Source organism: Alligator sinensis, unplaced genomic scaffold (genome assembly GCF_000455745.1).
Source record: "Alligator sinensis unplaced genomic scaffold, ASM45574v1 scaffold78_1, whole genome shotgun sequence".
NCBI classification, from domain to species: Eukaryota; Metazoa; Chordata; order Crocodylia; family Alligatoridae; genus Alligator; species Alligator sinensis.
The window spans coordinates 1,237,748-1,254,312 of NW_005842171.1; the positions used below are offsets into that span (position 1 = coordinate 1,237,748).

The 16,565-nt window shown below is 44.7% G+C and overlaps 1 protein-coding gene across 6 annotated transcripts in view; it reads left to right on the plus strand.

The window, feature by feature from the left end:
* The window catches only part of PRKCD (protein kinase C delta), a 174,993-nt gene that overhangs the window by 156,518 nt on the left and 1,910 nt on the right, over nucleotides 1-16,565 (plus strand). For 4 of the 6 annotated variants that reach the window (XM_006025872.3, XM_006025871.3, XM_025206766.1 and 1 more), the window contains 7 exons: nucleotides 153-286; nucleotides 1,018-1,191; nucleotides 2,283-2,374; nucleotides 5,440-5,502; nucleotides 9,760-9,898; nucleotides 13,447-13,635; nucleotides 14,920-15,048. In XM_006025872.3, the coding sequence (XP_006025934.1) occupies nucleotides 153-286; nucleotides 1,018-1,191; nucleotides 2,283-2,374; nucleotides 5,440-5,502; nucleotides 9,760-9,898; nucleotides 13,447-13,635; nucleotides 14,920-15,048 (920 nt within the window). The remainder of the gene's footprint in view (nucleotides 1-152; nucleotides 287-1,017; nucleotides 1,192-2,282; nucleotides 2,375-5,439; nucleotides 5,503-9,759; nucleotides 9,899-13,446; nucleotides 13,636-14,919; nucleotides 15,049-16,565) is intronic. The other 2 variants (XM_014520971.2, XM_025206767.1) reach the window with 2 other exon arrangements.

The following is a 16,565-nucleotide window of genomic DNA, read 5'->3' on the forward strand; positions in this document are numbered from 1 at the left end:
TCATTATAAGGCCTTCATCCTCTTCTTATGCTTACATTCACCGGTGTCAATGGCAAGGTGACTGAATTGTTGACTTCTGGGTGCTGAGATGCCTAGCTGTTGGAATCTGTCATGTACATGATGTTGAATTTTAAAATCAATGTTTGAATTAGCAGATAACAGCGAGTATGATAAGCTCTGGGAGGGAAGCACACCAAAAACAACTGTGCGACTTACCAGCAGGAGAAAATTCAACGTAGACAGTTTTGCCTTCCAAAAAGTGCTAGGGAAAGGAAGCTTCGGAAAGGTACGTAATGAATGTGTAGAACTTAAGGTGGTTGCAAATGTTTGAAACTACAGATTTTTGTTGAGAGAATTTCACTAACCTTTTCTCTTAATGTTGTTGGGATGGAATGTGACCCTCTAAAGCTAAGGTATCAAGATCCCCTCTACCCCTGCACCCAACCATAAGCAACAGCAGAACAAAAGTAAAATAGCAACAGATCACAAGTACTTTTGGAATCACAGAATACACAGTAACCCATTGTCCTTTCTAGATTTCTTCCTTAATAGCCAAAAAAGTAAATCAATTTTTATTCTTCAATATAAAATACTTTGTCCCCATATACACTTTCAGATAATAGCCAGGGATCACCGCAGTGCAGTGGAACTGAGCTCTGTGCTAGCCTGTATAGATCAAGGAGGAGATACTCTTCACATGGCTAGCAGGTCTGGTTTCACAGACATAGTGGACAAACTTTTCTAATTAATAGGGTCCATGTCCTCTTCACCAGTCTTTGAGTTCAAGAGGCATTACAAAGAAGTTTGCCTGTTTGTCCAATGTAGATTTCATGCATGCCAGTTCCTAAAGTGAATGCCCACACCAGACCCAGGAGCTCTGTTTTTGGGCAATAATAATTTTATTTTCATTGCCGCACCTCCTTCAAATGGCTTCTTCTAAAATTCTCTTCCACTGAGAGCTACAACAGCTTAGTTGATGTTTTTTATGTGTGCTCTTGATTATTCCTGGTTTTGCAGGTTCTGCTTGCTGAATTGAAAGGCAAGAATGAATTCTTTGCTATTAAAGCTCTTAAGAAGGATGTGGTACTAATTGATGATGATGTGGAATGTACCATGGTTGAAAAGCGAGTCTTAGCACTTGCATGGGAGAATCCATTTCTTACACACCTATATTGCACATTTCAGACTAAGGTACAGTGCATATTAAGCTTTTTGTCTTTGTGGGAGTACTGTTATTAGCGATGCAGTAAATTGGATAAGTGACATTTGGCCTCCCTACAAGAAATGTGTTTTCTTGTCTTGAACTCGATATAATAGTTCACACAAAGTTGGTGCAAAGTGCCACTATACCAAGATGACAGGATTAGATCAGAACTACATCTGCAAAGCCTGCAGAATGATGAGATTTAAGTGTTTGTTACATTAACCTCTGATTTTATTCTGGATGGGATTAAAATTATTTATGCTATCATCAAGGGAAGTACAAACAGAAAGTCCATTTAAATTTGTATTCCAACAAAGTCTGGCAGCACATGAACTACAAGAATGAAATGGCACAGAGCTCACTACACCTATAGCAGTGCTGCCCAACCTTTTGGCCCCACAGGCTGGATGACTAGCACAGGATTAGTCTGTGGGCCAGATAGTCCATCAGCCTAATTCATTGTGAGGGGCCAGTTTGGTGTATGGCTCCAGCCCTGTGCACCAGGTCAAGCCTGGTCCTACACACCAAATCCCATATTCTGCCCCATGGACTGGATTCAGCTCCCGACCTATGCACCAGATTGGCCCAAGCTCCACACGGTGGATCCATCCCCAGCTCAGCAGTCCTGACCCCTCACACCAAATCAGGCCCCAGCTGAGGCCCTGTGCCATAGCACTCCACGCCCCAGCCCCACATTCAAGGCATGTCATCTGGCCCTCAGGTTTTGAAAGTTTGGCAACAAGGGAGTGGTGGCAGTGTTAGCTGCCACCATTCTCCCTGCAGCCACATTTTCAGACCTATAGAGAGGCCAGGGGACAGATGACATGACTATGGGCTAGATTTGGCCCATGGGCCAGAAACTGAGCACCACTGATCTATAGCAATGGGAACTCTAGTTTAGTGAGAGTGTTAGTAAGAGGCTAATACTTGAACACAATGTGGGAAGTCAGACTGTTCCATAACAGCAGTATGCTACCCCCTCATGTCCCTTGTATGCTTTTTGGGACAGGAGGGAACATGTTGTGGCTAAAGGTATATAAGCAAGGTAACTTTGTGTTCTCTTCTGGTTTGTAAATAGGATCATCTGTTCTTTGTTATGGAATTTTTGAATGGGGGAGATCTGATGTTCCATATACAGGACAAGGGGCGCTTTGATCTCTTCAGAGCAACGTAAGTCCCAAACCAACAAGGTCCTTAGTGAAAGGAATTCTGCCTTGTTAAATGACATTTTAAGAAAAAATACATATATGCCTAAATAAATCTTGGGCCAGTGGTGCTCAGGGAAGCTTGCAGCTAACCTGTGGCATGGTGGTTACAGCTCTGTGCTGGGAAATCAGACTGGTAGGTTCAAACCCCATCTTGGTGATAGAGGCCTTGAACCTGGGTCTCTTGTTTCCTGGGACAGTTAATTTTATCACAGCTTTTCCCTAAAGCACAGTGTATAAACTCTTTGATGCTGCCAATAGGAAGGCTATCCAGAATATGTGCTTTTCTTATGCAGTAAAATAGTGAGATTCTTTTTTCCTTAAATGGATAACTTGGTATCTTAAAGATAATATAGTAAGTAATAAAATAACTCAGATCAGGCAAACCACATTTGATTTTACAGAATGTGTAAAGCTGGAAAGCAGGGACTCTTCCTTACCTGGAATCTGGAACCAGTCCCTACTGCTGATTTTGAACATGGGGAAGGGGGCAGAATGTTTTGAAAATAAATTTGAATTCTGCAATCCTTCTAGGAGCAGTTAAATCATCTTTGAGGTGCCTCAGTCCTTTTTAAAGGGACTGCATAGCCATTGTCATATGGATGTCTTACTATTTTTGTCACATTCTGCTCCTACCACATGGATTAGGAATTCTGGTGATGACATATTTTTACTAGGCCTGTGCGCATAGGGAACTATTCAATTCGGGTTCAGATTTGGCCAATTCTGACGCCAGCAATTTGATTCAGAGCTCCGAATCGGTTTCCCGCTTTGATTCAGCCAAATTAGCTCCGAAGCTTTGGAGCCAATTCAGAGATTCGGCCATAGGGTATAATGGGGAATCAAAGAAATATCTATAACTTTGTTGTTTTTTCTCCAATTGGGATGAAACTTGCAGGGGTGATAGCTTCTGCTGAGAGCATGTAGCCTGCTAAATTTCAAGGAGATGGGTACAGGGGCTTGGGGGAAACAGCACCCCAAATTCTTGAAAGCAAAACTCATGTCACGTGTATGTGTTAAGCCACAGGGGGGTCAAAACTGCAGGGATAGTAGCTCTTACTGAGGCCACAAAACTTACCAAGTTTCAAGGAGATAGGAGCAGGGGAAACTGCACCCCAAATTCTTGAAAGCAAAACTGATATCACGTGTATGTGTTCAACCACAGTAGGGTCAAAACTGCAGGGAAGGTAGCCCCTGCTGAGGTCACAAAGCCTGCCAAGTTTCAAGGAGATCGGTGCAGGGGTTTGGGGGAAACTGCACCTCAAGATGGAGACAAGCAAAACTCATGATACGGGTGACACTCTGTGTTAAGGCACAGTAGGATGAAAGCTGCAGACTTGCTAGCCCCTGCTGCGGCCACGAAGCCTGCCAGCTGTCAAGGAGATAACTGCAGGGGCCCTGCACCCCTAGCTGCTGACAGGCATAACTCATGACATGGGTGCTTGTGCAGCTGACTGTCTCTGTCTTGGGGCAGTTGATTGTCTGTATTGATTATTTCCTCTCCTTAGTCTGTGGTTTTGTAAGTGTTAATCCTTGCTCATTAACTCGTTATCTAGTAGCTGCTAGCTAGCTTCTGTGTATTGAGCTAGTCTTTGAGTGAATCATGATTGATTGGTAACACAGTAGCTTAGCAGCCAGGCCTGCAGTAGTCCCCCCTGCAGTTATCTCCTTGACAGCTGGCAGGCTTCGTGGCCGCAGCAGGGGCTAGCAAGTCTGCAGCTTTCATCCTACTGTGCCTTAACACAGAGTGTCACCCGTATCATGAGTTTTGCTTGTCTCCATCTTGAGGTGCAGTTTCCCCCAAACCCCTGCACCGATCTCCTTGAAACTTGGCAGGCTTTGTGACCTCAGCAGGGGCTACCTTCCCTGCAGTTTTGACCCTACTGTGGTTGAACACATACACGTGATATCAGTTTTGCTTTCAAGAATTTGGGGTGCAGTTTCCCCTGCTCCTATCTCCTTGAAACTTGGTAAGTTTTGTGGCCTCAGTAAGAGCTACTATCCCTGCAGTTTTCACCCCACTGTGGCTTAGCACACACACATGACATGAGTTTTGCTTTCAGAACTTTGCTTTCAGAAACCCCTACACCTATCACCTTGAAACTTGGCACATGTCATGCTCTCAGCAGAGGCTACCATCTCTGCAAGTTTCATCTGAATCATCCAAACGAAAACAGTTATAGATATTTCATTGCTTCCCCGTTATACCCTATGGCCAAATCTCTGAATCTTTTCTGAATCAATTCAGAAGCTCCGAATAGATTCAGAAAGCCTAAAGCTTCCCGCGATTTGATTCAGATTCGTAGATTTGGCCTCTGTATCATCTGAATCATCTCCGAATCTGAATCATGATCCGAAGCTTTGCACAGCCCTAATTTTTACCCATCTGAGAAATACAGAATATAAAATGAAAAGACAGATTCCCACTTCAAGTCTGGATCATTATCTATGGCCAACCTGGACTGCTACATGTGCCCCTACTAGAATCCAAACACTTTGCACCTTCCTATCCAGTGTTACAATTTTGACCATGTCAGAAAATCACTTCTCCACTTCCTCCAGTTTTAAGACCTATAATTTTTTTTGCTACTTCTCACTCTTATTTCACAGCACTAACTGCCGTTCTTAATCATTGCCATGCTTGCTTTCCTCTTCAGCCCTGAAAAAAAAATGCTTTGTATTCAAAAGCACGGCCAATTTTATCCCAGCTAGGTAGTTTGTCCAATAAAAGATATCACCCAAAATATCCTTGCCTCTTGCATAATTCCTGGACCATCACAGCTACAAGATCACTCTAATACTGTCGTATTCAATACTCAATACATCCATAGTGCAGGTACAGGGTAATGGTATAAAACAAGAATGCAAGATTTATATTGCAAATATTTAAGAAAATGTACAGTAAAATGAAAATGTACAGTACTTTTTTGTCTTGATTATGGAGACCTTTTTGCCAGTTCCAATTATTATGTAGAATTTTATTTTTTTTAATTAAGCAAGGCAACTTAAAGAGTTGTTGTTCTATTCCAGATTTTATGGAGCTGAAATATTATGTGGCTTACAGTTCCTTCACAGCAAAGGCATTATTTATAGGTAAGTGTTGAATGCGTCTGATATGGGGCCTGAGCTTTGTATATCTCTTGAGTTAGTAGATTTAACTGACAGGTAGAACATATTACAAATAAGTTTTCTATTACAGATTTGATTTTATTATAGTTTGAGACTAATATATAACTGGTTTCTTGTGTTTTCCCACTAGCAACAAAAATACTAAAATGTTATTCATATTACACACAAAGATCTTTATTTCACATTAGTTGCTGCCAAGCACAGTATTCAGATTTCAATATTTCATCTTCTTTTGCTGGCTACGGAAATTGTGGTTGGACTAAGTGACCTCTAAAGGTTCTTTCCAGCCCTTCTTTTCTATGATTCAATGAACCTCTGTTTTTCTTGTTCTTTGTGAAAAGGCTCTGTGTTGCTGCCTAGATTGTAAATTAATCCAGAAATCAACTTTCATATCTTGATGTTGTACAGCTATATGATACTATGGGCACTGTTGCACCGAGTTTCTTGCCACTGTATCCTGCCACCGTTGCAACAAGTTTCTTCGGATATTTTGAGAGCGTTACTAACAAATTTCTGAACGGGGAAGGGGGGAGGGTGATTTGAGCAGTATTAAGAAGGCTTTTCGGAGGGCAGGAGGTATAGTTTACAGTTGGCTAGGAGAAGACATTGGAAGCCCTATAAGGAAGCCTATTGTTTCTAGAGTTTCTAGAATTTGGGGGCCTCTCAGCTTAATGCAGGTGTTGGCAAAATATGGCCCATGGGCTGGATCCAGCCCACCAGGCCATTCTATCTGGCCTATGGGGCCTCTCCAAAAACAATTATTACCAGCCCACATCTAACCCTCTGAAAGCCAGCAGGAGGTAGACTTTCAGAGGTTGTGCGCCATTGGACCAGGTGGGCTCTGCTTCCACCTCCATGGGGTTCCTGCCACTCCAACTGAGAGCCCCAGGTGGAAGCACCAAGCACAACAGTGTGCAACTAGACAGCTAGTGATTGGGGAGGATAGCTCCTGCATACAGGAGGTGGGGGTGGTATTTGTGGGTGCGGGCAAGGTTGGGGCTTGTGGGTGGGTGTGGGCCCCCCTGCCATGGCACACAACCCCCACTGGCAGCGGCAGCAGTAACAAGCCCTCGAAGCCCTCGCAATGCTCATGGCCTGCTGTAGGCAGAGCCCCTTGGCAGTGCATGGCTTCAGCTGAATCCCAGGAGCTGCACGTGGTGGCACAGAGCCCTCCTGGCCTGGTCTGCTAGTGTGCACCTTCGACCCAGACCAGGCTGATTCAGTGGCAACATGCAGGGATCCTGGCATTGCAGGAAGGAGCCGTGCACCAGCTCCATGCCTCCACGTGGGGTTTCCAACACTCCCAACAGGGAGCTGGACTTGGCGGCACAGAGTCCACCTACCCCAATGGTGCATGACTCCCTGTGGCTCCTGGTCCACGTGCCATTGGGCCAAGCAGGCTCCCTGCCTCCATGTGCGGCTTTCCACTGGAGTGCTGGAAGCCCCATCAGGAGACATGGAGCCAGCCTGGCCTGATGGAATGTAGATCCCGCCTGCAGTGCTGGGAGCCCCATTTGCTGGCACAGAGCCAGCCCAGTCCAGCTGGAAGATGCATGCCAATGGGCTGGGCTGGGTTGGCTCTGTGCCACCATGTGCAGCTCCTGTGATTCAGCCAGAGCCATGCGCTGCCAGGAGGCTCTGCCTGCCACAGGCCAGAAACATCCTGAGGGCCTACCACCTGCTGCTGAGGCTGCTGCCAGTGGCAGGGGGGAGGAGCTATGCACCATGGCAGGGGGGAAGGCGCATTTGGGGGAGGGTACACCCACCCACAAACCCCACACCCACTCATACACACCTCCACACCCTCCTCACAAAACCCACAAACAGTCCACATCCCCCCGACAACCTTCCCACAAATTCCATACCCTCCCAAACCCCACACCTACCCAGACACACCCACAACCCTTCCCAATCCTCCTGCAAAACCCCACACACTCCCACACCCCTTCACAATCCCCCCACACAACTCCCCATAAATCCCACACATACATACCCCACATACAACCCCCATAGACAGTATATAAAAATAAGACTTTATTTTGAGCTATTATGCTACCACCTCTATGTACACTATGCAAACGCATGTAAATCAGGACAAATATATTTTTTGAAATAAAATTAAAATATGTTCTAGTGGATGTTTGATTTTTAGTATATGATTTGTTTTTTTCTGGTTACAAGCTGGCAACCCACCTGCCAAAACAAGTACTTTTGGGGGAAGTGGTGGGGGGAAATGTGGGACGGGATGGGACTTCTGATGGCAAAGTTAGGGGTGAGTCTTCCAGCCCCAAGATAGTGATTAGGGAGCGGGGCTCCTGTCAAGGGGTGGGGCTTCCCTTGCAGCCTTCGACAGCTCACCAAAAGTCGTTAAGCGGCCCTCCAGCCAAAATAATTGCCTGCCCCTGGCCTAATGCATCTCTCCCTCAGGCAAACTGTTCTCCATACATTAGAGGGTATGAGAAGTCCAAGGTACCTGTTTCCCTAGTCATTTTTCCTTCTGTGAGTTATTCTCTTCCTCACCCTCCCACAAAAAAACTGCTTATTGGCAGAATTATACCAGGATGCAGTCACTGCTGTAATTCCCTATGGCAATGTCCTTATTCAGCAATAAGACTATTTTTTCCCAGTTTAACTTCTGTTGCACTCAGATGCTTAAACTAAACCAAAAAAGTCACTTTTTTCTAAAATAAGTGTCTACACAGGCTGCTTGCCAGTGCAGTTATACTTGCAGTGGTATAGTTCAGATTACCTTCCTCATAGACAAAACTAAATATAATACAAAGTAAATATTTACAATTTAGTTGCTTGAAATGAGCACATTCCAGATTAATTTAAAGCCCTGTAGATTTTAATGAGGTAAACTACTGTAATAATATAAACAAGAATTTTTGGTATCCAAAAATATGGTCTTATGAAATAGGTAAGGGGAAATCTTAAAGGACAGAGAGGAGATTAATGGTGCAGCCAGTCAGACTACATGCTGCTGCTGCAGCAGTCAAGGACTCTGATATTTGTTTCATGGTCCTGACATAATCTTGCAGTTTTAACAGCTACTTTTGGGAACTTAGTGCTTAGCTACCAAGGAGAGAACATTTCTCTTTCATCATGAAATATATCTGTTTTAATCAGAACTTTATTGTTAAAAAAGACTGGGAGCATCTACATGTGCAATTAATGCACCTGAATTTTCTGCACAGAAAATTCAGGCTTATTAAGGCACTCCCCGGAGCACATCTATATGTGCACCCCCATCAGGAGCAAATTGAGACCAACAGGAGCAGCCCAGTCCAGAGCTGCTCTTTCCCAGCTCTGCCCCTCTGCAGCAGTCAGGGGGAGATCCAGGCTCCCCCGGGTGCCGGTTCTGGGCTGGCAAGGGACACAGGGGCTTATCCCTGAGCTCTGGAGGGCAGGGGGGGACTGTCCTGGCTCGGTGGGTAGCTCCATTCCAGCTGGAGGGAGATCTGGCTGGCCCACAGTAGAAGTGGTGGGGAGGGGAGCCACAGCTTCCAGGCAGTTGTGTCCTAGCCACATGGAGTTTGGGATGGTTCTCCATGTGGCTGGTAGGCAGCATCCCACCGAGATGGGATAACTCTCCCCACCCCCTGTGGCTCCCTGCTGCCTAGGCTGACAGGGAGCAATTTAGTTTCCTTCAGGCTTGGAGATGCTGCATCCAGAAGCATTCACAATTAAGACTTAGTTTAGAATATAAAACTTAGAAGCACTATTTTGAAGGCAGTATGAACATATTTAACATCAATTTGCTGCGGTTACACTAAAGTGTCTAACAAACTCTTTCCTGCTGGATTTGACAAGTCACAGGTGACTCTACCAGTTGGCTGGCTTTGGACTGAAACGCTGAAATCTTTATTTTATTGGTGGCAAACAAACTACCAAAAACAAAGCATGTCATTCCCTGGCTTTCTAATCAAGAAATGTAACAAATGTGAATTTCTTTCCAGACATTCATGTGATAGTCTTATGACAGATGTCAGAGCAAATATTTAAGATTTTAGAGTAAAATGATAATAATGCTGCAGTCCTATAATCTTAGTCTGGTTTTCTTAAAAAATTGAATTTTCAGCTATAACTAAAACTAAAGTGTTCAAATATGAGGACACGGCAGGGCTATTTAATATAGCTTACTACTCGTATGGTGTAGATTTATGCGATCTGAAGCATTAACTCAAACATTACCCTGAAGTATTGTTCCCTCTTGTATAGAGACCTGAAACTGGACAATGTGATGCTTGACAAAGAAGGCCATATCAAAATAGCTGACTTTGGGATGTGCAAAGAGAATGTCTTTGGAGAGAATAAGGCCAGCACTTTTTGTGGTACCCCAGACTACATTGCTCCTGAGGTAGGTACAGTACAGTCCAGCTCTTCCAAGAGAGAGCATTTGATCATAGAATCATAGAAAATTAGGGTTGGAAGGGACCTCAGGATGTCATCTAGTCCTACCCCCTGCTAAAAGCAGGACCATCCCCAACTAGATCATCCCTGTCAAAGCTGTCTAGCTGGGTTTTGAAAACCACCAACGATGGAGCTTCCAACACCTCTCTGGGTAACCTGTTCCAGTGTTTTACTACCCTCCTAGTGAGAAAAGACTTCCTAATATTTAACCTAAATTTCCCTTGCTGCAACTTGAGATCATTGCTCCTTGTTCTGTCATCTGCCACCACTAAGAACAGTCTAGCTCCATCCTCTTTCAAACACCCTGCTTCAGATAGTTGAAGGCTGCTATTAAGTCCCCTCTCAGTCTCCTCTTCTCTAGACTGAATAAGACCAGTTCCCTCAGTCTTTCCTCATAAGTCATGTCCACTAGCCCCCTCAACATTGTGGTTGCCCTCAGCTGGACTCTCTCCAATTTGCCTATATCCTTTCTGTCATGAGGGCCCAAAACTGAACACAGTACTCCAGATGTGGCCTCACCAGTGCTGAATAGAGGGGAATGTTCAGCTTATTCCACTGTAACCCCCTGGTCCTTTTCTGCAGAGCTGCTGCCCAGCCAGTTGGTCCCAAGCCTGTACTGGTGCATGGGATTGTTCCATCCTAAGTACAGGACTTTGTACTTCTCCTTGTTGAACCTCATGAGATTTCTTTTGACCCAATCCTCCAATTACATCTCTCTGAAACCCAGCCCTACCCTCCAGCATATTGTGTACTCCTCCGAGCTTGGTGTCATCTGAAAACTTGCTGAGGGTGAACTTCCAGGTCGTTGATAAAACATTGAACAAAACTGGCCCCAGGACTGACCCCTGGGGCACTCCACTTGATACCAGCTGCTAACTAAACTTGATCCATTGATTACTTCTCTCTGAGCCCAGTGCTCCAGCCAGTTTTCTATCCACCTTATGATCCATTCATCGAGCCCATACTTCCTTATCCTGCTTGAGAGAATCTTGTGGGAGACCATATCAAAAGTCTTGCTAAAATCAAGGTACACCACATCCACCAGTCTCCACATCTACAGAGCCACATCATAGAAGGCAATCAGGTTGGTCAGGCATAATTTGCCCCTGGTGAATCCATGCTGACTGTTCCTAATCACCTTTTTCTCCTTCAGTTGTTTAGAAATGGATTCATTGAGGATCTATTCCATGATTTTTCCAGGGACTGAGCTGAGGCTGACTGGTCTGTAGTTCCCTGGATCATCCATTTCTCTTCCCTTTCTTAAATATGGTCACTATGTTTGCCCTTTTCCAGTTATCTGGTACCTCTCCTGATCACCATGAGTTTTCAAAGATGATGGCCAATGGCTTTGCAATCACATAGCCAACTCCCTTGGCACTCTCAGGTGCATCCCATCCAGCCCCATGGACTTGTACACATCCCTCTTTTCTAAGTAGTCCCTAACCTGTTCTTTCACCACTGACGGCTGCTCACCTCTGCCCCAAACTGTGCTGCCCCGTGCAGTAGTCTGGGAGATGACCTTGCCTGTGAAGACTGACACAAAAAAGGCATTGAGTACTTCAGCCTCTTCTGCATCCTCTGTTACAAAGTTGCTTCCCCCATTCAGTTAGGGACCCACACTTTCCCTGACCCTCCTCTTGCTACTGACATACTTGTAGAAACCCTTCTTGTTAGCCTTCACATCCCTTGCTAGCTGCAACTCCAGTTGTGCTTTGGCTTTTCTGACTTCATCCCTGCATGCTTGAGCAATACCCTTATATTCTTCCCTAGTTATTTGTCCAAGTTTCCACTTCTTATACACTTCCTTTTTGTGATTTAGTTTACTGAAGAGTTCCCTGCTAAGCCAAACTAGTCTTCTGCCATACTTGGAACCACACTTCAGGTAGTTAAAGGCTGCTGTCAAATCCCCTCTCAGTCTTCTCTTCTCCAAACTAAATTAACCCAGTTCCCTCATCCTCTCTTCATAAGTCATGTTCCCCAGCCCCCTCACTATTTTCATTGCTCTCTGCTGGACTCTCTCCAGCTTGTCCACCTACTTTCTGCAGTGGGGGCCCCCAAAACTGGACACAACACTCCAGATATGGACTCACCAGCGCAGTGTAGAGGGGAATAATTACTTCCCATGATTTGTCACGCAGGAAAAAATCATCATCCACTGAACAATAATTTGTCACTTTGTCTTTAAAGACAAAATAGCATTCTAAAGTGAATACATTTGTATGAAGCATATTTGTATGAAATTAGAAGATTCAAACTAAAATATTTTTAAGCCAGGTGCCAAACTAAAAATACTGTGAGCTCAATAACTTCTATAGGTAGTTACATATCTCAATACCATCTGTTTTTTCAAAATATTTTTCAGATATTGATTTAACTAATGAATTTTTAGAATGGTAGTTTTCCCATCTGCCTATTATTCAACATACACCAAGTGATTCCAAGATAAATGCATGGGTGTCAGTATGACCCTGCTCTTGATTTGAAATAGTTAAAATTTAAAAGCCTACTAAGCTTAGAATCATAAAATTATTATAAGAAATAGTATTATTTTTCAAACAAATAAGTTACTTAGGAATACAAATCCAACTGAATTGCAATAAGGCTGATATTGTAAAGACATATAGGTGTTTTTTAAATATCTTGTTTAAAAAGTTTGCAATACAGTTCAAAATAAGTTGAAGATTCTAATTGTCTCTATAACAGGAGGCTTGTTAGTAAATTATAGGTACTACAAATTTTGTGAAAGCATTCTAGAGCAATTCACCTCAAATTAAGGGTGTGGAGAAGACATTTTTTTACTGAAAAATCCATGTTAAAATGATATTGTCAAATCTGGGTAAGGGAAACTTAGCTACACAAATTTCATAAATAGCTGGTAATAGTAGAAATACATTTTAAATTGTTAGCCACTTAAATAAAACAGATCATTTATGTCAAAAGTTTGTTTTCAGGGATCTCTTTCTTGTGAAAAACCTCACTTTTAAAAATCCTTTTTTGGTTGTAGCTGACAGGTTTGAGCCTGGACATTTTTCAGAAGCACTGTAAGACGTTCCTATTTTGGCAGGCATTTGGCAAACAAAGCTAGGGTGAGATATTGTTTAGGGGATCTCTGTTTTATGTTGATAGCCTAGTTCCCTTGTAAATTGCTTTGTTCTCTTGTCATTCTAATTAATAAGTTGTTTAGTCCTCTTAATGTAAGCCACCCAAGCCCTTGTTGCAAAGGGGGAGACACATAAATAAATGAATACATAAATATAGATCTACAATATACATGAAGAAAGTGCTTTTGATGTGAATGGCTTAATAGAAAACTAGGTATATACTATTTAGTGTTCAAGTCAACACAAAGCTTAAAAGGGGCAGGTTTTAAGTAACTACAACAAAGTCTTTGAAACACTAGACATTACTTACTAACTCTTTAGGTAGCACTGTTTTATAATGAGCAACTGCTTTTGTCCGCTCCCTCCCCCTGTACACATGCTCTTGTGGCACTAGATTCTACAAGGCCTAAAGTACACATTTTCTGTGGATTGGTGGTCATTTGGAGTCTTGCTGTATGAGATGCTAATTGGACAGTCTCCATTCCATGGTGATGATGAGGATGAGTTGTTTGAGTCAATCCGAGTGGATACACCTCATTATCCACGTTGGATTACCAAGGAATCAAAGGACATCCTAGAAAAGGTAATTGTTTCATTGCACAGTGAGACCATGACTTCAGTTTTTGTATTAGGGGAGGGCAACCAGGCACCATCTTTAGTAAAGGTTACTAGATTACAATTGTAATAAAATATGTTGGGTTCATCATAACAATCTTAAGTTTGAGATTTTTAGAGATTTAGTTATGAGGAAGATTTTTATAAAGAGAAACTGAATCAGAAACAGCACACACTTTAGTAGAAGTGGTTTTACTGTCAGTGAGCTACACGTGCAATTACAGCACATGAATAAACTGCAGAGTTTATTGTTCCCAGGTGCACCGTTTGAATGTGTGCCCAGGAGTAATAAACTCTGGAGCAATAAGCTCCACATTTTATTCATGCACAGCACACTGAACCCGGTTGAGCATCCCTGACTGGCAGGTGGCCCAGTGGATCAGGCTGCCAGCCTACAGTTGCACCCTCGAGCTCAACGTGTGGCAGAGGGACTTGCTGGGCTATGGTGTCTTAATGTGGAGCTAGCCATCAGACAGCCCCCACACTGAAGCACTCTCATGTCCCAGCCAGCCCCTCCAGCGTCTACATGTGCACTGCTGTGGAGTAAATTAGTTTACTCCAGCCTAAAGGGGCACATGCTTAGACACCAGTATGTTTACTGCACGCCTAATTAGTCAACTGCACAGTAAACATCTCATGTAGATGCGCCCAGTGATTGATGGACTTGGCTACTGTAAGATTTTTGGGGACAATTTCACAATGTCTCTTATTTCCTCCTGAGCAAATAGGGCCACATCCAGATGAGTGCAGAAGTGCAGTATGTGTGTGGTATCGCAGACCTGTCTGCAGCACCACATACTACACATGCAGGCATTCCTCATGCTGCTACCTTGCAGGGGAAGGGGGGAGGGTTTGACCATGGGAGATTCTAGGGTCAAAAAACCCACACCAAAAAAAAGCATGGTGGCACACGTGGCGGCAACACATGCTACCCAAAACTGGAGACTGGCTTGCCAGAGCCACACTCTGGGTGCCGACCAGGCTTCCTGCTGTGGCTGCAGCCCCGGAAGACCCCCAGAACCCAGGTAATGCTGCTGGGACCAGCACAGTTACTGGCCCCAGCCTCCCCTGCTCCACCCAGGATAACCTGCTGAATGCAAAAGCATGCATGGTATGGGTGTTCCCCCAGGACAAGTAGCAGCAGCACAAGGCGTGCTGCTGCTACTTGTCCCTGGGAAAACAAATGTCCACACTTGTCAAGACGCACCATAGGAGGCTAAAAAGCTGATCTAATTCACATCTTATTATATAGCTCTTTGAAAGGGATCCAACAAGGAGATTAGGAGTTACTGGGCACATCAGAGACCACTCTTTCTTCAAAACAATCAACTGGACAGCACTAGAGAAGAGAGAGGTAGAGCCCCCTTTCAAACCAAAAGTGGTATGTATCATTCAACCTCTGTTTCTCTCTGAAGTATGGTTTTGCAGCTATTAGCTTGGAAAGAACAGTACAATTTATGTATGGTTTATAATAACAATGAACCAGATGTGCCATTCTGCTTCCCAGTTCCAGACCGGTGACTAGGTTTTTAAAACAAATTACTAGATTGATTTTTCAACAAAACTTAACTAAAAGCCTAAAGGAAAAGCAATGTGAAAATGAGTTCCCAGGAGAATGGGAGTAGAAACATTTCTGTAGTTAAGTGGAATTTGGGAAACTAGATTCTTCTGCCTGTAACTTCAGGTTTCATTGGGTGATAGTTTGACTTGTAAATTTGCAGTAAACAGACCACGCTTTAACTTTTATCAAGAATAACATATAAGTTATCATAGAAAACAAAGGGATTAATACTAGAGGTGCACCGATACATCAGTCTGATATTGGATCAGTACCAGCACAAAGAAAACTGGCTGTATCAGATATTGGCCCAATAATTTGGCCAATAAATGCCCATGCTATGTGCAGCTGAAGTGCAGCCCTCAGGCAGCGAGGAGCAGAGCCAGCAGCGTGCAGAGCTGCCTCCAGCTGGTAAGTCCGGTATGGTGGAAGGGGAGGAGGGAGGGAAGGGGCTTGGGTGGGGTGGGCAGATCAATGACCCCCTGCAGTGAGGGAGGGGGTAGGGAGGGCTAGAGCCTTGGCTCGTGGGGGGAAGGCAGCTCCCGCCACTGCTTGCACCCCAGGAGGGCACAGGGGGTGTGTGGCCCCTGAATCTGCATGCAGCAGGGCAGGCTGGAGCCAGGCCTGTATGGGGCTCTTCTCGGTGAGGTCTGGGCTCAGAGTGGGCACCAGCAGCATGAGAAGGATGCTGCATCCACTCCAAATTTTGCCTCCGCTCCCAGCATCACTGCCACCAGTCGCCTGGCACAGCCGCAGCTCTTCCTGGCACATGGGTGGAGGCGGGGTGTTGAGCCAGGGCTGCGCCAGGTGACTGGCAGCACCGGCACTGGGAGTACAGCAGTGGCAAAAATTGGGGTGGATGCAGCATTCTCCCAGCGCCTCTGGTGCCTGCTCCAAGCCCAACCCCCACCTAGCCCAAGCAGCAGCCTGCCTCCCACAAGCCATAGCTCCTCCCCACCCCCACCCTGCCTGGGCAGCGCCTACCTCTACCCCCTCCCTCACCACGGGGGGCCTTGATCTGCCCCCCTACATGCCCCTTCCCTCTCCCCTTCCACCACACCGAACTTACCAGCTGGAGGCAGCTGTATCAGAAATTGGATCGGTATCGGCCGATATGTATCTGCCCCCAAAATCTCTATTGGTGCACCCCTAATTAATACTTGTACAATCACAACTTTGATTTGAGATGAAGTTAAGCATTTTGTAGAGCTTACAGTTGATAAGTGTAAAGCAGGGCAGGCAAAGTCCAGCCCATGGGCCAGATCCAGCCCTTGGCAGATTTCAGTTTCCCAGTAGCCCCTGCCTGTATTGCTGCTGTTTCCATGGAGACCCCAGGAATG